General features: G+C 54.7%; 1 protein-coding gene across 3 annotated transcripts in view; it reads right to left on the bottom strand.

The window, feature by feature from the left end:
• Positions 1–5,673: 5,673 nt before the first annotated feature.
• The window catches only part of CDK5RAP2 (CDK5 regulatory subunit associated protein 2), a 181,933-nt gene continuing 167,147 nt past the window's right edge, over positions 5,674–20,459 (bottom strand). For all 3 annotated transcript variants that reach the window (XM_030858863.3, XM_060300553.1, XM_060300554.2), the window contains 7 exons: positions 19,816–20,064; positions 17,052–17,129; positions 15,746–16,011; positions 14,502–14,645; positions 9,698–9,824; positions 6,281–6,327; positions 5,674–5,868 (listed from right to left, as the gene is read on the bottom strand). In XM_030858863.3, coding sequence (XP_030714723.2) covers positions 5,812–5,868; positions 6,281–6,327; positions 9,698–9,824; positions 14,502–14,645; positions 15,746–16,011; positions 17,052–17,129; positions 19,816–20,064 — 968 coding nt within the window. In that variant the 3' untranslated portion in view covers positions 5,674–5,811. The remainder of the gene's footprint in view (positions 5,869–6,280; positions 6,328–9,697; positions 9,825–14,501; positions 14,646–15,745; positions 16,012–17,051; positions 17,130–19,815; positions 20,065–20,459) is intronic.

Genomic DNA, 20,459 nt, shown 5'->3' with positions numbered 1-20,459 from the left:
GACACGGGTTCGTGCCCTGGTCCAGGAGGATCCCGCATGCCGCGGAGCGGCTGGGCCCGTGAGCCATGGCCGCTGAGCCTGCGCGTCCGGAGCCTGTGCTCCGCCGCAGGAGAGGCCACAACAGTGAGAGAGGCCCACGTACTGCAAAAAAAAAAACAAAAAACCAAATGTCTCTGAAACCCTTCCTATGCTGAGAGTCCAGCCCCGACCCCCCGAGAAATGGCCTTGCCTGCAGGCAGAGGCCACAGCATCAGTGAGGTTCTCTGAATACTCTAGGGAGAGAATGTGAGGGGACCCTGAATTACCAGGAACACCAGTGTCATCAAAATAAAGTGACCTTTGCCAAAAGAACCGTGGTGAAATGGAAGCCAAAATCATAGTTTGCCCATTTTGCAGAGAAGAAAACTGAGGCTTCAAGAGGGGAAGAAAAAGAGAAGAAAAGAAAACACACACACACACTCAGGCTTCCAACCATTGGCTTCTGCAGCCAAAGAGCCTCAGGATCTGGTTTCCCGTGTCGTGACCCCCGACCCCGCCGTCATTTTGGAGCCAGGACGGCCATTTCTCTTTCTTCCCTGCCGTCTGCCGTCACCGGCATCCAGTGCCACAAATGAGCTGGGGCCACACATTGTTCTGTTTGGAAGAAGAAAATAGCATTAATACAAACAGAGGATCTTTTAAAAGCTGAAAACCTGTAATTATGCTCTCATGTGAATGCCTGTTAAAAACGACGTGATTCCAGCGTTTGAGAGAGCGTGTGTGAAGGTGGCCGGTGAAAACACTGTGTGGTTTTATTCACATCGTGATCCAGTAGGAGATGGGCTCACCAGGCCCAGTGCTGCCCTCTGGGGTCAGGTGGGGGTAACCGCTTCTCCAAGGATGGGGTCAAAATGAATGAGCTGAAAGGGCCCTGGGAAACCTGGACGGAGGCTAGAGGGGTGAGCTCGCTAGAGGTGGCTCCAGTTCCGCGTCTCCTGTTCAGGATGGAGAGGCTGAGGCCAAGCCTGGGACAGGGCGGGCTTTGGAACTGGAAGCAGGAACCTTCTGGACATCTTGCCAGTGAGGATCACACCCCGGCCCACCTGAGCCACCTTGCACTTACCATACTGAACTGTGCTTGCACGTAGTACAGTGGTGGGGACCTGGGCTCTGCAGCCTGCTGGCCTCCGTCTGAATCCAGCTCCATGGCCGACTGGCCGTGTGATCTTGGGCAGGTCACTCTGTGACCCAGTCAGTCCTTTATCTGAGAAAAGCAGCATCTCCCCCATAGGGTTTCACATGATGACCTATGATAACGTTACAATGCCTGCCCAGCTCATAGGAGCCCCTGAACAAGCCTTCCCTATTGGCCTCATTACTTGTCTGTTCTCCCCATCAATCTGAGTCCTTCCAGAAGGCGGTGGGAGAAGTTTTGGGAATGTCTGGTGAATGAATATATTTGCTGGCCTGTGGCTGGCACTGGGGCCAGAGTGGTGAGCAAATCACATGGGGTCTGTGCCTTCATGCCCTCCCAGCTAGTGATGGGGGGAGGGGGCATAAGCCCCCCAAAATCACACTCACACAATCCAAAGCCACAACTGTGGCCACGTGCCAGAGAGGGGGAATCATCATATGTGAGAGTGAAAGACAGGGGCCTGATCGGAAGGAATCCTCTGACTAGGCTCTGAGGCAACTAGCAAGAGAAACAAGAGAAGCCAGGGAAGTGGACGGGGGCGTGCTAGGCAGAGAGCAGCATGTGCAAAGGCCCTGTGGCTGGAGAGAGGAACGCCCTATGAAACTGGAGCATGGGGAGCTGAGAGGGCAGGTGGCTGGTGGGGAAGGAGGAATGGGCAGGGCTCAGCACAGCCAGGGCCTGCAGGCGATGCTAAGTGCAATGGGAAGCATTCAACATTTTAAACCAAGAAGATAATAGGATCTGCTTTACATTTGAGCTCTAGCTGTCGGTGGGGACATTTGCAGAGGGTAGGGGTGGATGTGGGGAGGCCAGCTGGGAAGCCATTGCAGCAAGTGGTCCAGGTGAGAGACGATGGTCCAAGGTGGACCATCTGGAGATGAGTGAGGAATGGCCTTGAGAGGTAGAGTGGACAGTGAGGCCATGGTCGTGGATGAGACACAGAGGGTGAGGGAGAAGGTGTCGAAGACGCCTCCAGCACATGCTGCTGGCCAGAGGCAGGACCTTCACAGAGACGAACGAACAAGCAAACCCCAGTGATTTGGCCAATGTCCGGGCCTCCCAGACGTTATAAATCTTCATCCTTCCCATCATCATCTTGCAGATGAGGAAATGGAAGCAGGTTCTATTAGGAGCCCCAAGGGCCACAGCAAGACCCTGGGCCTCTGGACCCGCCCACGCCCGCCCCACCTGGCGTCCAGCAGAGTGAGCTGGGAGGCCCCATCTGTGGCAAGAGGTAAACACGACTGGCCCCAAGGCAGCGTCCTGGGCTTCTCTGGAGACGGGATGAGTCATTTTGATAATTGAATTTTGGAGTTAGACTTAAAATATGGCCAAGAGTGAAGAGGCAATTTGGCAGGGTCGGGAGCCCCCAGGCAGGTTTCTCTGCTCCACACTGCCGAGAACTTATTAACAAGATCACTCTTCCTCCCGTCCACGGCCCCATTTACAAGCAGTTCTCAGGGCTGCTGTGGCAAAGAATTCAATTGTGTGTCTCTGGGCTCCAGCTCTGGTCACCCAAAGACGTGTTGGTGGAAAGGGCAGAGAGAGAATACTTGGGTTGAAACGCAGGGAAGGGCTGCAGGTTTGGGAAGAGACAGCATTTCAGGGAGACCCTGTATAATTCAGAGGACAGGATCATTTCGAGAACAGGTTTCAACAGACTCGGGTTCAAATTCTCGCTCCAGCATGTGCTCAGGTGACGCTCCACCCCTCAGTTTTCTCACTTGTAAAATGGGCAGGTGGTACAGATAGACGAGAGGATGCCCAGTGTGGCTACCGCTAATCAGGTGGGCGCCAGCCTGTGGGGGGTGAGCCGGCCCACGGGCAGAGGGCTGGTGCCTCTCTCCCCCTCCTTCTCGCTGGGTATTTAGCCCCTGCAGCTGCTTCTCTCAGGGGGCTCCTCAGGCACACGTGGTGGTTAATTTCACCAAGGGGGAAACTGACACGGTTCTGATTAGGGCTTCCGAGCCTCCAGAACTCAGCTGCTGGTAAAATTAACTCTCCAGGGACAATGGAACTTTCCCGGAGGGTCCAAATTGTCTTTATTTGTGGAGTTTGTTCCTGGCCCTAATCCAGCCCAGGCACGTCGGGCTGCTCGCTCCTCTACCTCCCAGAGGAGGGCGGGCCTTCACTAGCCCAAGGCTGGGAATATTTTTACTCGATTCCAAACTGGGGGATAAAAATACACTTTGCTTTGGATTACTGTGTTCCTGAAAAGCTGTGGGTGACTAAAGCAAATGGCCGGCTGGATTCCCAGAAGCCCCTGCTCTCAGGCATCCTGGGTTTACCACCCAGTGGGCCGGGATGAACCAAGGTCTCCCCTCACAGCCTTTCCAGCTCCCACAGGCCAACCACGTGCCAGGCAATATACTCAGAACTAGCAATGAAGCAGGCACTAACTGTGGGTGCATCTGAATCGGGGTCTGGCTTCCAAGGCTAGCCTGAGCTCTGACCACTGCACTACACCACCTAACCCCCAACTCCACCCCTACCCCCCACTTACACTCCTGCGTTTGTGCACATCAGCCATGGGAACTTAAAACAGTGCTTCCGAAACTCGCTTGAGACTAGCCACTGAAGAGGAGTCGCTGATTTTTGGAAAGGCTCTTGTTCAGCTATTTCCAAATTACACAGGTTCACCCCGTGTGAGCAGGTCTGGGCTGAAAGGTAATCCCCATTTCACAGGTGTAGAGACCTGTAACAGAAGCGTCTAGACCCACTCGGGTCTAGATCCCGGCCTCCCGCTCCCTCCGCAGCGCCATGACAGGAACCCAAGCGGAGAAGGTCCTTACTGACCACGTACCCACCCATCACTTGATGGGTAAGAGGAGAAGAGGTGCGGCCCTGGGATGAGAGGCCCAGGCCGACTCCCGGCCCGGCCTCCGCTCCCCGACGCCCCCTGCCTCCAGCTGATGCAATCACATCACCTCAGGTCACCGTCGTGCCTCGGGAGCTGCAGGGGCGGCAGCGCAGAGCGGGTCGGGGTTTGGAAGGACAGGAGGGGTCAAGGCCCGGCCCTACCAACCACTCATAAGCTAAGGACCTTGGACGGGTCACTCGGCTGTCCTGTGAACACGGGAGTGGTCCTGACCTCCCCAGAGTCCCCACCTCCGGGGAGGTCACGGGGGTGGGGTGCGGAGCCCACAGACCGCGCCGGACTGCGCGATGGAGCCGCGTCACTCCGCAACCCCACGGTGGGGGCGGATTCTTGAAGGACCACTCGGAGCTGCCTCGGCGAGCAAATGGTGGGAGATCATTCCAGAGAGGGAGCGTCCCGGGCCGAGGCTGGGAAGCTCCCCAGAGCTGGAGGCAACGCCGTCTGCCTGGAGCGCGGAGGCAAGGGGGCGAGGCGAGGAGCAGACCGGGGCCCCAGGGACTTGTTAGGGGTGAGGGCGGGACGGCACGGTGGTCAGACCCGCTTCCTCTCTACACCTGGTCTGCTGCAGGACCAAGGAGGGACCAGCCGGGAAAGGAAAAGGAACCACAGAAAGGAGCCTGTGGCCGGAGACAGAGGTAAAGGGAGCAGAGACGAGGATCTCCAAGCGGTCCAAGCAGAGGGGGGACAAGGGAGTGAGCAGGCTGACAGACAGGAGGCGGTGGACAGAGGGCAGAATGTCAGCACGAGTGATGCACAGGGAGAGCAAACCAGGGTGGATGCAGAAAGGCCCAGGACGAGGGCAGGAAGAGGGACAGAGACCCAGTCAGGGTTCCAAATGCTCCCAGCTGTGGGCTGACAAACGAGGCCTAGCTGCCCGGCTGCTCAGTGGCTCCGAGGTGGTGGGCACGGGGCCGTGAGGCAGAGAGAGCAGAGCTGGGCGTGCAGCGTCGCGTCAGGGCATGGCCGGGGAGGCCCCCTCGGTCAGTGCCTCTTGGGGTGCCCTGGGCCAGTGTGCAGGCTCATCTGAACCCGGGGCCAAGCCCTACCCTGTTCACTTCTCGGGGACACTGTGAAGCTCGGGCAGGACAAATGCAGCTCAGGTGTGGCCAATGCACCAGGCAGGCCAGTGGGGAGGAAAGACCACCACCACTGTCAGGACACTGCGATGCCAAGTCCCCGCCCCAGGCCTCGCTGGGTCTTTCCCACGCTGGGCACAGCACCCCCGCAGGGCGCTGCTCCGGACGTCACCGTGCCGTCACTGTGCAGTGCCGAGGGCGCCCCGGGCACCCTGGCCACACCACGTGGCATCGTTCCTCTCTGGACACTGGGTGGCTCAGCACAGAGCTCAGGCGACCTCTGAGGGCCACGCCAGTCCCAAGACCCCCAGGCTGTCCCGGGCTTTAGGCTCTGCACAAAATAACGGCATCACCAGGTTGAATGAGTCGTTAAGTGAGCATCTTCCAGCTGCGGGGCTGGCTGAGCACCAAGCAAATCCAGGGGAGGCGGCGGGGGGAACGCGAGCCCACCCCCGGGCCTGAGAGTAATGCCTCAGCTCCGCACCGGCCCCGGACGTGGGAGGCCCGGCGTCTGGAAGCTCCCACCCTATCTGACAACAACTCCACGCCAATCTTAAGGTGAATGATAGGCCTCCTTTGGCCAGACAGCCCTTCTCCCCTCAGTAAGCGGGAACCACGCTTGAAACAAAGAGACAGGACGAGCTAAGTGGGGAACCATGAGCTTTATTGGCTGGAAGTTCTCCTCAGGAGCCTGGCCTGCTGGGACTGGACGTTCCAGGATGGGCACTCCCGGGCCTAAGCTAGGAGAAGGGGGGGAAAAAATGAGAATTTTAGGTCCCACGGAGGGTCTCTGGAGTAAGATTACTGACAGGATTAATGGTGAGAATGCTATTCTGAAACTACTTTCAAAGACATACTGTTTGATCAGTAAATATTTATAGAACCAGATGATAATGAAATATTTATCAAACGCCTACTATGGGCCAGGCATCGTCTGCTGTATTTCTCACTGGTAAGAAACAGCGTACCAATAATTAGAACAACCATCAACAACACGGCATGATGAAACTTCCCGTGCGCTGCTGGCAGAAAAATACAACTGACAGAGAACACGTGACCGGGTTTCACCTTCAACTTCGTTTTTCAAAAGAAGTCATTGCCAGCCCCACACCCATTCCCATCCCCCAAATGGCTTTCTCAAAGGGGCATCACCTCCAGGTTTCCTCTGGCCTTCCGAAGGATTTTGTGCGTAACGACCACTAAGGAAAGAGCAAAGAACGGGATGATTAGACATAGATGCCCAGGAAGACAGTGTAAAAGCCAAACGCAGGGAGGAGCCCCCAAGCCCCACATGGTTCAGGCGTGTGGTCAGCTCTGTAGCATCCAGACCCAGACGTGTAAGGCCCCACCTGCCCCATCACACATCCCAGCATCAAATAACCCATCAGAGAGGGTGGACCAGAGACCCCTCCTCAAGTCCAGGCTAAGCCACAACCTCAGCGATACTAGAAGGCAGAGAGCGACACCACGTTATAGACGGAAACTGAGGCTCTGCAGGGCCAGTGGGACCCCCAGGGCCCGCCTCTGCGGGCTGGGCTCGTGGTGCCGGGCAGGGGAGAGGCCTGCACCTGACTAGGGCCCCTCAGCCCCCCAGAGAAGCAGCGCTGGGAAGGGGGTGCGCCCGCTCCAAGCAAACCCACACGTGAAGGCCAAGTCGGGGGTCGGGGGCACAGCAGTCCTGGGAGCGGGGGCCTGATGGTGGGGAGGAGGACCGAACCGTGGGTGTCTCTCTCCTGAGCTGCCCTCCAGTGGCCCCCTGGGCCAGGCACACTCTACCTGGACAGCAGCGGGCGGGGCGGGATGATCTCACAGGTCCCTGTGATCTGACTGATGCCCTCCGAGCTGCGTGAGGCAGATCCCCAGCGCATCAGAACCCACGGGGGGGGGGGGGGGGAGTGCCCGCTTTCAGGGCAGCAACTGTAAAGCAAGGTGGCTTCTTCCCTCAGTCCGTGTCTTGTCCAACAAACACCAGCAGCAGCAGGAATGCCGCCACTGAGGGGAGATCGGCCCGATAAGGGATCCACCTTAAACAGGCTTTGGTGATGGCCAGAGACTCCGGCTACCCCCGGGGAGGACACACAGGCTTCTGGAACTGGGCCTTTGGCCAGTGGGGCCCAAGGCTGAGACAGTCTCCCTGTCGGCACACACGGCCCAGCTGCCCAACGGCTTATTCGGAATAGGTGCCGTGTGGTGGCCTTGAGAAAATATTTCTTGCCTCACGAAAATTTCCATCTGGAGGCAACGAAGTCTGTTTGCAATCTGTGACACCGCGGGAGGGGACAGATGGTGTGGGCTTTGTTTTTAACTGGGCAAAGTGAATTTCAAAGGTGCCCACTGCCTCTCTGTGCCCTTCCCCAGCCCCACGCCGCAGGGCAGACATTCTTAAGCTGGGCCCAAGGCTATGTGTTGGAGCGCCCTAAATCCTCAGAAACCACGTGCAAATCTCTGTGTGTACAAGGATGCGTGCACCTTCTGGGGAGAGACATCCCCTCTCCTGAGGTTCGCCAAGGAGCCTGTGACCCAGAAAAGATTCGGTACCATGGCTGTGGAGGTTAAAAATAATGTTCAAACAGTACTAAAAGTACGGAACGAGCTAAGTCTCACCTGGCGCAAGTGTGAAGGGGCCCAACGTCTGAACAGCACTGCCCACGTTCAGAGCAAGCAACTCCCACTGAGATGAGAAGCCCGAGGGACAGAGCGGGGAAGAGCTTGTCCCAAATCAAGGCTGGCCCCAGGCAGAGGCGTGACTAGAGCCCAGGTCTGTCTGACTCAGCACCTGCTCTTCCCACCTCAGCAGGGCACTGGCAAGGAAGACACCAGCCTCAGTGGTGTCCAGCGGTGACAGGTGGTTTGCCAGATGTGACCTCAGTGCACACCCCCCAGGGATTCCCGTCTACAGGCGGGAAGTGAAGTGGGCGGTTCCAGGTCACATGGGGAGGGTCTCACGGTCATCCTTTCCCTCCTCTCCCTGCGGACTCTGGGGGGAGCTGGAGTGTTCGCCTTGGCCCAGGCAGGGAGCAGCCCCAGGCCCTTGCTCTTCCTCGTCGCCAGGCGGGGAAGGGAGAGGAGGGGACACTACCCAACTTCCACTCAGTCCCTTAGAGCCAGAGCAGACCCTGGGAGGCTGGCGGGGTTTGGGGAGTTCAAGTCATTTATTCCAGGTCACGCAGGAGAGCGGAGATCTGAGCTGCGCTCACCGACGATGGCAGGCTCAGCGACCCGGGACTCAGGGCTGGGTTCTGTCCTCTGGACCTGCCGTGGTAACTCACCCATCTGAACCTACTTCTGAAATATGCTCACCTGCAAACAGGGGTAACTTCATGTTCCCTGTGACTGCCTGGGACACCGGCTACAGGGCAACGCCAACGCCGAGCGCGCCAGTGTTCCCTGGACCTGGGGGCCGTACAGAAGCCCGCTTCCCACCCCCTCAAGAGCCGCTCCCGGGGCCGGACCCACCTGGCCCGCAGCTACCTCAGGCACGGCCTCGATGGCTCTCCCCACACCCCGCCGCCTCCAGCGCTCCTCTTCTCTGCCAGTGGCTTGAACCCCCAGGCGGAACCCCACGGACACCCACCGGTCTGCCAGGGCCGCCTCCTCACCCCCTCTCAGCCCCGCCCCGCCCCCCGGCCCCTCCGTGCTCAGCCAAGGGGACCTAACACACGACGGACGCCGTGAGCCCCGCGGCTCCTTCTCGGGTCTGGTCCACGAGGCCCCTCGTGACTCAGGGATGTGAGGGCCTGGCCACCCAAGGCCTGGCAGGGCCTGTGCTGCTAGGAGGCTCCGCCGCGCGCACGAGGGCATGGGTGCCGGGGGCTGAAAGCGGGCAGGGGGTTTGCGCCTCTGAAGCCCCCGGGCCAGGGCTGGGGCCACCTTACAAGCGTCATTGGATGTCTCCGGCCTTGCGTTTCCGTGTCTGTCTAGGAGTGTCTTTCTCAAATGGGTGCCCTCCTCTGGATCCCACCGCCCGGCCGCGGGCCCTCCTCACCTGCCTGCACCGGCCGCCAGCAAGCCCTTCTTGACGCAGATGGACAGTCCGCTTGGAGCGGCTCCCACCCGAGGCCTCTCACGCGGCGGCCCCGGTGCCCCAGGCCCCTCTCACCTCCACCTCCCACGGGCAGCTCCAACTCCAGCAACATGAGCTGCTGTCGGCTTTCCTCACAGGCAGTCTCACTCCTTGTCCCTCTGCCCTTGCCCACACTGTCCCCTGTCTACCTGACCAACACCGACTCCTCCTTGAAGACTCAGGTCAGGTGTCTCTTCGTCCAAGAAGGCACCTCCCAGGACAGAGTGACCCCCTCCCCATCCCACCTCAGTGCTCCCCGAGCCCCTACACATATTCCCGTCACTGCACGCCACACACCTGTCTCCCCAGGGAGGTGACAGTCCCTGGCACGGAGCGGCCCCTCCACAGAGGTCTGTTAAGGGAATTCATCTGTCTGGGTGGGTCAGGATGGGTGAAGTATGAAAGGAAACCCATAAGCAGGAGGTGTGAGGACAGCCCAGGGCTGGGGTTTTGGTCCTCAGAGGCAGGCAGTGGTCAGCCGTGGTGGCCGCCGCCCAGCTACTCACGCTGGTCAAAGATGACTTTCTCCTGGCTCTTGCTCAGCTGCAACAGCTGCATGGTGTTTTGCAACTTCTTTTCTTGTTCAAACAATTTTTTGTGTAGTTTGCTGATCTCTGCCTTCAACTCTCCAGTCTAAAGAGAAAGGGAATTAGAAACATGAACACAGAATATAAACGTCAGATCATAGAGGAAGAATTACAAAACCACGTAAAAAGTGCTCAACCTTACAAACAAAGGTATCTGAATAAAAACTAGAAGCCTAGTTTTCTAGGCTTGCTCTGCTGGTCAGATGGCGGGGAGGGTGTGGGCAAAGCCCTCTCACAACTGCTGGTGGAGCTGTGCACTGGCACAGCCCAGGTGGAACCACGCCCGGCGAGATGCAGCAGAATGTAAAACGTGCTCAACCCTCTGACCCAGCAATTCTACACTTGGGCATCTACCCCAAGGAATGGTAACGCACGAGAAGACGCCTGCGCACCAGGATGTTCACCTCAGCACTGCTCACAGCAGGACAAAAAAAAAACCACCTGATTTGTTTCAATGGGGATTTAGATAACTCAACTACGGTACTTACATAATATGGAATGATTCTGCAGCTATTAAAAATGATGCCGTAGAACTTCATTTATTGACATTGAAAGATGATCATAATTAGTGACAAAAGTGCCCAGAACAGCTATTGTGCGCCACGCACTCCTGTTCCGTAAAATTGAACACATATATTTCTATCCATAGGTGTGTATATCAAGATGTCTAAGCTATTTGATGAGAGAGACATCACGAAAATGTTTATAGTGTTTTAGTTCTGAGAGATGGGATCTGGAATAATCATTTTCTTAATTTATCAGCATTGAGGGTTTTTTTTTTCCAAAAACTATAATGCTGGTATTTTTTTAACGCTTAAATCTTTTTTTTTTAATTGGAGTATAACTGCTTTACAACGTTGTATTAGTGTCTGCTGTACAATGACGTGAATCAGCTGTACGTATACCTACATCCCCTCCCTCTTGGGCCTCCCTCCCTCCCACCCACCTATGTCATCACAGAGCCCTGAGCCGAGCTTCTCGTGCTTTACAGCAGGGTTCCCACTAGCTGTCTACTTTACACAAAGAGAATATAAAGGTATTATTAGGGGAGTATGATCTACTAGGAGAACCTGTGTTGATTTTCCAGAGGTGAGGAGAGTGGATGGGTGGCAGAACTAGAGTCCCCAGACCCCCGAAGTGAACATGTGAACACCACCGCGGCTGTCTGAACCAATCTCCACTGAACTAGTTCACGGGGTTAAGGACACTCCCTTTCTCATAAAACACCTGGACTGTGAGATACCCCGGCACAGGCCACCCTGTGCTACACTGAAATACCTCTGCTCCCAAGAGGGGAGATGTTGGGCTGTCAGCTTACGAAGAGCCACTTTAGTTTGTCCCCAGACTTGTTTATGGCTGTTGTACTTGTAATCAGTTATATGATTTAATTAAGTATTAAGTAAACCTATGAATTATGTGTATGAAAAGAGAGAACCGGTTGAATGAAAACTAACATATGTTTCAGGAAACACTTGATAAAGACGAGTCACTAAAAACACCACATTTCTGGCGAATTAGGTGTGGGTGAATAAAAGATGTGGAAGGAACACAGTCTAGAAGGATTCTATATTCAAATTGCTTTGCAAGTGCCTAAGTTTTTTCTTCATCTTAAAGAAACGGAAATTGGAAGTGACAGACATACATTATGGATATAGTTTATGAAAGAAAGAAGATGTGGAACTTCAATCAGCAGACCCATATTCAAAGAAAAGGCCCTGGCCCTACATCAAAAGAGTGGCAAATGAATGTACATTTAACTGTTTTAAGTTAAACTGAAATGTTTAAGGTATGTATCATTTTTTGATTCCCTACTTTAACCTACTTTTAAGATTAACCAATTGTGTCGGTTACAAGGACTTCAACTGTGCTTCCAAAACAGATCCTAATTTAAACATAAGGTTTTCTTTGATTCTTCCTCAAGCTGAGAGCCCAGAGACTTGTGTTCTGGTGGTGGCTGTAGGCCACACATTCTGGGACAAAGTCACTCTACATTCAGAGCCTTAGGTCCACATCTGTAAAACAGGGATGATGCCTGACCCTCTCGTCACACTGCAGTACAGTGAGACTCAGATGAGAGGATGCCTGAAGACAGGGAGAATGATTATTGCTCACCTCGCCTGGCTAACCTCTATTGCTCTTTCTAAAGTCAGCTCAGGCATGACCCCCTCCAGGTCTCCTTCAGACCCTTCTCTACCAGGAGTCTAGGTTGGTTACTGCTCCTTTGGGCACCCATCGTGCCCAGTGCTTCCTCTAACGTTGCCCGTTTCATGGTAGATTATAACTGGTCATTTACTTGTTTGCTTCCCCTCCTAGACTACAAGCTCCCTGAGGGCAGAACTCAATTCTTCCCTCTGACCCCCAGCGTCTGCCATGGAGTAGGTGCTGTGAGACCATCTGTCAAGTGGATTTGTTTTTGGGTTTATTTTTATTTATAATTATGTAAAGCATTTATACAGTTTCAAAGTCAAATTTATGAAACAAGGTCAATTCAGAGAAGTCTACCCTCTATCCCTGTCCTTCCATCCTCTTCCTTCCCACCCCTACATGTAGACTGTTCTGTGACTGTTCATCCTTCCACTTAAAAACATTTTTATAAATGAATACGTGTACATATTTGTATCTCTCCCCACAACTTTCTTAGATAAACTGACATATATGATATACACTTTCCAGAGTAGTCCCAGGGACTGACTGTAGGAGATGCAAAAGGCAACTTAACGACACTCGGAGAAAACACCAGGTAGTAAAAAACCACTGGAGCTGCTGGTGGGAACTTGGAAATCTGCTTTGCACAGATGTCACACCAAGAAAAAGGCACTGTATGAAACACAGACAGGGACAGAAGAGTGGCTAGAGGCAATTTAACACCACACAGGGGTCTGTGCACACCAGCAGCCATATCAGAGCAACTCCAAGGTCCTTTTTCTGGCTCTAAAATTCTGTGATGCTAAAGTGAGCATAATCAATTACCCGAGAAACCCTCGGAAATAAGGGGCAAACCATCACAGGCACTGACCAGTCCCTAGACTAATCTGCTAGCGGGGGAGACCAATGTGACTCTAATTTGTATTTATACACACTCACATAATAGAAATAAGAACTGCATCCCATCTATTTAACAGACATTACTATGTACTGAGGTCAAAAACACTGCATCAAGGGTGAAATGTTTAGTTCAGACACATGCTTTAGAAATCATATGGGAAAAAAAAAAATCATATGGGCAAGTACCAGTTTGGGAGGATGAAAGGAAATTACTCTTTCATTCATTCAAAAATATGAACAAAATAGACATGGCCCCTCATGGAAAACAGAGGGGCACAGACATTAAACAGACAAGTGTGTAATTATAACTTGTGATAAGGGCTAGGATGAAGCAGAAGAGGATGCTATGATAAAGTGACCGGGAACCCTCTCTGACCTTGAAGTAACATTTAAGCTGAGGCCTGAGAGGTGAGAAGGAGCCAGTCGGCCAGGAGAGAGCACCTGTGCCTTCTGGGCTCAAGATGGAAGAGAGCTTGGTGGGTTAGGAGGAAAGGCAAGGCCAGTGTGGGGCTGGAACCCAGGGGGCCGCCCTTCCTCTCCAACACGCCGTCTTCCACTCCGTGTACAGATTTCCCTGCACAATGACTGCTCGTGTACTTCCCCGAGTTTACGGCACCAAACTTCCTCCCCAGGATCCCAAGACAGAAACCTAAGCACAGGCTCAGCAGAACCTTCCGAGGTGAGAGAGCTGCTTCACTGCTACTTCTTTGCCATGGTTGGGAGATCTGAGAGCTGTCAGAGGGGTGAACTAGATGGGTGATGACGTGGAATGCACATTTCCCTTCTGCCTTCCTGATGGCCTTTGGTAAAAATTTATAGGTTAGATAAAGGGGGAAATATCTATCAGGCCACCAAGCAAAGAGCTCTAACTCTTCCTTAACGAGTAGGCTCCTTCTTCCAGGGAGGTTTCCCTGATTATCAGAGCAGGTGCTCACCTTGTCATAATACGACATGTTTCCCACACACACAGACCCGGGGGACAGGCTCTGCTCTGCGCCATGACAGATGGGGATGAAGATGGAGATGGGAGCAACCGTTCTTAATTCAGTCATGTTCAAGTTACTGCAACGTCTAGCTTTTAAGGGAAATTTCAATGGTTTTGTAATAAATGATTTTGTTTGGTTAAAAAAAAAAAAGTAGTTTCTAAGTAGTTAAAATAGATTTACAAACCCCACTAAAATAGGATGCTGAAAGCTATCGAAAGGCATCAGAAATGAAAGACATTCTGAGCAGGATGGAATGGCCTAGTCCACGAGGAAAACCTGGGACTTAAAGCTATAAATCAAAGCCTGTCCTTGGGATTCAACACCTGTGCCTTCAAAGCCAGCTCTGCACCCTTGAGTACGTGCCTCACTGCCCGAACCTCAGTTTCTTGACGTGTAGAACATGGACAGGGTTTCCCTCAACAAAGATGTGCTGGCGCTGGGGACACGGTCGGGTCCAGGCGGCAGGCCAAGCTTGCAGGGCCCCAGGGGATCAGGTCAGAACCGGCCTGGAGCAGCCAGCGCGGTGTCGGACATGTCACTCGACCAACATGGCGCCCTCCCTGCCCCCCGCCACCCTCCCCAAACTGAGGGCACACCTGCTGGAGGCCAGGTCCCGGGCTGGACATGGAGAAGCCTGAGACACAGGCCCCAGAGGCACCCTCGAGCCTCTGCCCGCATGTGCCACCACCCACCTGTTCACAGTGGAGCGTGCACTGGCCACTGGTGGGCAGTGAGACCCTCCAGAGCAGCGTCAGTAACCTCGAGGCCTCATCCAGGGTCAGCCTGGCTGCGCCGACACCGGTGACGAAGCTGCTCAGGGGCGCCGAGTGTGGACGCTGCGGGGGGGGGACGAGAAGGCTGTTACGTGCGGTCTTGAAAAAGATTATGGACGAGCCAGCTTTAATGGGCAGCATAAATCCCCAGACCGCAGGGCCTGTGCTCCGCACGCCAGGCAAGAGCCTGCTGCCGGGCGACACCAATTCATTGTTCTTAAAGACGGTGACTTATAGATTACGAGAGAACTTCGGTGGTGACGTTAGCCCGGTCAGTAAGCATGACTGATGGCCGCCTGAGTTCACTCCATTTACTGGGCCAAGAAGAGGGTCCCCACAGCCACGGAGCCTCTCCGGAAGGTGAACAACGCCAACGGCAAGGGACGCGACACGAATGTTTCCCCTGGAGTCTGCATGGCGCCGGCGGGAGGCGGAGGTGCCCGCACAGGTGAGGGGGGTGACCTGCAACGCTCTTCAGGGAGCAGGATGACGGAGAAAGAGAGCGCCTTGGCGGACAGAGACCTGGGTTCAAATCCAACTGCTCTGAGCTACTCTCCCTCAGCACCTGCACAGCGGGAATGACATCACCCACCGTAAAGGCTGCTCTGGGATGAAAGAAAATACGATCCTAAAAGGTCTTGTGCAGGAACAGCGGCCGCCAAGCACCTTGAGGCGGCTGCAGGACGGCTCGCGGCAGCAAGCGCATCACAGACGGCAGCGTGGTGGACCAGACCACACGCTGCGTGAGGACCAGGACCTCAGGCACCCCGTTCACCGCAGCAGCCCCAAAGCCTGAGCACGGAGGCCGGGAGGGCGACGGACAGGTGACTGGGTGGGGGAAGGGATGGACACACTGCAGGACTGAAGGATAGAGGGATGGACGAGACACTGGACAGGCCGCGGAGGGGCAGTGCAGCGGAGCCCAGCGAAGCGACCGCGGTAACACAGGCACAGACCTCAGCAGTGTCCCTCCCGCAGAACAACGAGCAGCCTCGCAGCCCGGACCCGACCTCGTGAGTTTCGTGCGCGATGCTCCCTGGCCCCTCTTCCCAGGGCCTTACTGAGGACCCGTGAGCCTCTCGCCCCCAGTGCCCTCGGCCAACACCTTCCACCTCCTGCCCCGCTGTGCATCCCTCTCCCTCCAGCTCTGTCGCTCAGGTTACCTTTGCTGCCAGCTCTTGACTCGTGGGGCTGGGAGACTCTTGGATCTGAACGTCCATCTCGGCGAGGAGCTTCTGGCCCCGGCCAATCTGCTCGCACAAGGCACCGTAGTCCTCAATCAGGCCCAGGACATGGCAGCCACTCTTGCTGGCCCACAGGCGGTGGCCAGGGACCAGGCGGCACACGTTTGAGGCGCTGGTGATCGAGCTGCCACTGTCGCAGGAGAGGGCGTCCATGTCATTTCCAGAGAGTGGAGGAGTCTCTGAAGCTACAGAACGAGAAGGAAGATGTCAGACCTATCGGGGCGGCACCCTGCATTCGATGAGCTGCGTTCAACAATGTCTAGCCAGCCAGGAGGGCTGACAGCCCTCAGGCCCAAATGCCACCTGACACAGCCCCGAGGGGAAAGAGGCCTGGAGCCAGGACCTCAGTCTGTGTATTACCCGCCGTAGGCTTATTCATCCTGTGGGAGAAGCTCATTTCAATCCAACCGGCACTCATCAGGCGCCGGCTCCGCAGAAGAGCCCTGATTCACACAGACGGATCAGGCCTGGGCCTGCGCTTCAGGGGCCCGTGGTCTAATTGGAACACAGATGCCATGTGGGAGGTGTAACAGCGTGATGACAAAGAGCCGGAGCTCAGTGGACAGAATAATCAAGCCTCTGTGGGGGAAGGGAGATCAGGGACGGCTTCCTAGAAGAAGCGACAATTGCGCTGGGCTGAATGGGTAGCAAGAATTATGCTACACAGAGGTAAAAGCCTGCCGCTTTCCACCTTTGGATCAACAGAAGCACGGATGGATAATTTGGACCGGGGCCATCAGGAAAGACATTTCCCTGGGCAGTTTGCATTCAGGATGAGTCTTCGGGAAGCAGCAGGATTTTCACTGGCATAGAAGTGGGCAAAGTCGGTCTGGCAAAGGCGGGGGCCACGCTGCACAGTCCCAGTGACAGGGAAGTGCAGGCCCAACCGCAGGATGGTTTGACCCATCCGTGTGGCACCAGGAGGCCAGAGGGGTGTGGCTGGACGGGCCCACTCGGGCTGGATGCTGCAGGGCCTTGAAAGCCACGATAAGGCAGTCACACTTTAACCCAGGACAACAGGGAGCGAAACCAATGATGTCGCTAAGGTTGGTAACACCTGGGCTTGGAGAACGAGATTGCCAGCTAGAAATGCTGAGAACACAACCCCCCAAATCCTGCCAAATACCCTGCTGAGTTGGGACCAGGGACCCCCCTTTCCTCCAATTTAAAAAGTCCCACTGCCAAACCCAACTGTGCCACAGCTACCCAGCCTCTAGCTTTGTACCTGATCCTGATGGCACGGCTGGGGTGGAATCAAACAGATCATACGAATTGTCAGCTGCCACGGGACACTTGTCACCATCTACAAAATGCAAAATAAGGGAAATAAACCAGCAAACGTTTTAGTTTCGCTCTCATCAGCATTTGAGAGAGAACTGAATGAAAACACAGCGAGGCACCAGACACACACAAGCATTCATTCAGATCCTCACTGGGCATCTCTCCCGCCAGGCCCTGCGTGGGACACGGGGGACACAGAGGGAGCAGGCCCGGCTGCCTCCCCGGAAGGACCCTCTTGTCCAGACAAGTAAACAAGCTGTTTCCCCTCAGGGGTCAGGGCTAAGGGAGGGAGGCACGGGGCCTGTGGGAGCTCAAGCGAGGAGGTAACCCGCGGAGAGACAGAAATGTAGGCAGAGGAAGGAGCAGATGCCAAGGCACAGAGGAGGGAGCCCTCGTGACGCATTCAGGGCGCATGAAGTGGGGGACGTCAGGCGGGACAATGTCAGGCTGAGACCTGTTTTGGGCTGGAGGCGGCTGCAGTAACCCACATAAGACAGAAGAGTGACCCGAAGTAGGATTTGGGAGGTGATGCGTTCGAGACAATGCAAGGAGGCAAAACCAGGCATATGCGGCACGAGATGATGGCCACACTCTATAATTCAGGAAAGCACTTTCACATCTGAACTCTCAGTAGCTCGGGGGCAGGATGGCACTGTAATTCAGGCTTCCTGGAAAAGGAGACCAATGGGCAGAGACAGGAAGTGATCTGCCTAGCATCACCCAGAGTGTCCGTGGCAGAGAGAGGACTGTGTCCAGGCCTCAAGGTGTCCTGCCCAGCTTGCTCCCCACCCAGGCCCCTCCAAAGAGTGCACTTCAACTTTGGGGCCAAGGCGCCCAGGGCTCAGCTCTGTGGAGCTGGCCCGAGAGCGATCACTTCCTGCAGAAACAGCAGTCTTTAGGCCAGAACTTTCAGACAGCTGCATTTAAATACCGTCCTGAAAAGTCCTGTGCAAAGGAAGAAATGCTGCTGCCTACTGTATAATTCTAGGCTTCACCTGAGGAAACTGGAAAACTTCTCCACGGAGACGGCGCTGTGAATTTTGAGCACATCCTCCTAGATGCCTCTTTGGAGACCACCCCCCCCACCCCCGCCCCAGGGCTGACCCTGGACGAATTTCAAAAACAGGCGAAGGCTGTTCAACGGCCTCACTTCAACTGCCCCAAAGCTCCTTCCTGGGCGCCCCTATCACTCAACTCTTCTCCCTGCTTCAATCTCCCTAGCTCACATCGACAACCTCCTCGGTCCCATCTCCTCAAAGCCCTAAGAAGGGCCAGGAGCAGAGCAGACCCCTATTTAAATACGGCAAGGCCCACTGCCGATGTATCCCCTGTGCAGAAGGCGGCAGTAGGGCCCCTTCCCAGCCCCGTGAGGTTCCCCTTGCAGGATTTTATCCTAAGAATACTGTTCAACAGAAAAAGCGTGTTAACGCCGATGTCTATTAAAGCTCCAAATCAGAGACCACTTTAATGATCATCAGGGTAATGGTTTGGTGACTGACAATCATCTGAAAACAATAATTAGGAAGCCCGTGTGAAACAAGGGGAAACATTTATGATGTAATGTTGGGCAAAAACAAAGAAAGGACACAGAATGGCCCAAAACCAATTTGAACATTATAAATTCACACCTACATTTGATTACCAAATGAAGAGACACATACAAAGCAAAAAATTATTATTTTGTAACCAAGAAGGATTTTTTTTTTTTCCATATCATCACATCATCTTTTTGGTTCAAATTTTAAAATCCTTGCCAAGGAGAAACCCATGAGCAAGTAAGTCACTGTAAGTTCCAGAGCTGGGTGACTAGGTGCTCTTTGAGAGATTGTAATTTTTTTAATTAAAGGCGACAGATGTAATTCCCAATCTAAGTAAAGGTAAGTCCAAACTTCTCTACACTACTTGTTTATAAAGTCTGCTGGCATTCCTCGTCCCCTGGATGCGCACATCCATCCACCTGGGCATCGGGATGATGACCCCCAGACACCAGGGCTCCTGAAGGCCAGGTGGTACTTCAGACACAGCACTGGACCCGGAGCTGGAAATGATTTCTAGCTCCAGCTCTGCCACCTACTTGCTGTGTCACTTTGGGCAAGTCCAGTGCCCTCTCTGGGTTTTAGTTCCTTCATCCAAAGAGCAAAGACGATGGCCTGGCTGATTGATTTGAGCCTGGCCACCTGCCGGTTTACGCCCGGCCCTAGGCAGGAGTCGGGCAGACGAGGCCCAGTCTGTCCTCCTTCTCCTCCCTACACAGCCTCTGCAGGGCTAGACAATAAAGCCAGAGGTAAACGCCAAACTGAACCAGTTTTCAAACCTGCCGGGAAGCTTTTGAGATCCTGAGATGCTGACAACCGGAGGAAGAGGTGAAGATGCTCTTTTAAAGGCAGTTAAGAGGGACTGAAAAGGATTTTCAGCAGTAGGTCATGTGGACAGGACTAAGGGGGTGGCAGACAGCAGGACTGGAGGCGATAAGGGCGCTGGAAGCCCAAACCCCACTGCCCTGAGAATCAGCAGGCCCCACAGATGACACCGTTTTGCCAAAGGTGACAGCTACTCAGCGGTCAGGTCCCAAGCTCCCAGGGTACACGGCGCGTCTGCTGTCAGTGAGAAGACACCTCCATGGGGCAAGGGCGGGATTCAGAAGCTCACACGTGCTGCACAGACGCGCAGGGCTGCATTTCAAACAGTGAGGCGAGGCAGGGCAGTACCGGGCTTGTCCAGCTGCTGGGGCCGCTCGGGGACAGACAGGGTCTGGAGAGCCAGAGTGAGATCTGCCTCCTGGGCCTTCTCCCCGCCCTGTGCCAGCTGCTCCTCCAGCCTGCTCTGCAGCGTGCTGTTGGTTTCGAGGCTCCTTTCCAGCTGCGCCCGCAGAGCCTGGATCTCTGTCAGGAGGCCATGCAGGTGGCCGAAAGGGTCCTGCCCCCTCCAGCCTTCTCCCGATGCCTCTGCCCTGGTCTCTGCAAACACAAGCAAAGGGAAGCCTCGACACTGTCAACCGCCAGAGGGTCAGCCACCGAAGACAAGTGACGGCGCTTTCCACCGCTGCCATCACCACCCTCCCCCGCCCAAGACCTAGGTGCCATGGAACATAACAACTCGACCTGAAAAACAAAAGTCCTCGCAGACTTAATTGCTGCTATTCCACAGGCTAAATAAGAGCTGGAAATTAATTTTCGCTTCTGGCCATAAAGGCCTGACAAATTGCACACCAAACCCTGAAATTACGTCTAGTAGTAATAAAATCCATTTGGGCTGGAGTTATATAACGAAAGGGCTGATTTTAAGAGCCACGGGATATTTAAAAGACACAACAGCAAGAATAAGAAAAGCAACCTGAGGAGAAAATGAGAGC

This window comes from Globicephala melas, chromosome 6 (assembly GCF_963455315.2).
Source record: "Globicephala melas chromosome 6, mGloMel1.2, whole genome shotgun sequence".
Taxonomy (NCBI): Eukaryota; Metazoa; Chordata; class Mammalia; order Artiodactyla; family Delphinidae; genus Globicephala; species Globicephala melas.
This window is presented reverse-complemented; position numbering and strand designations above follow the sequence as displayed.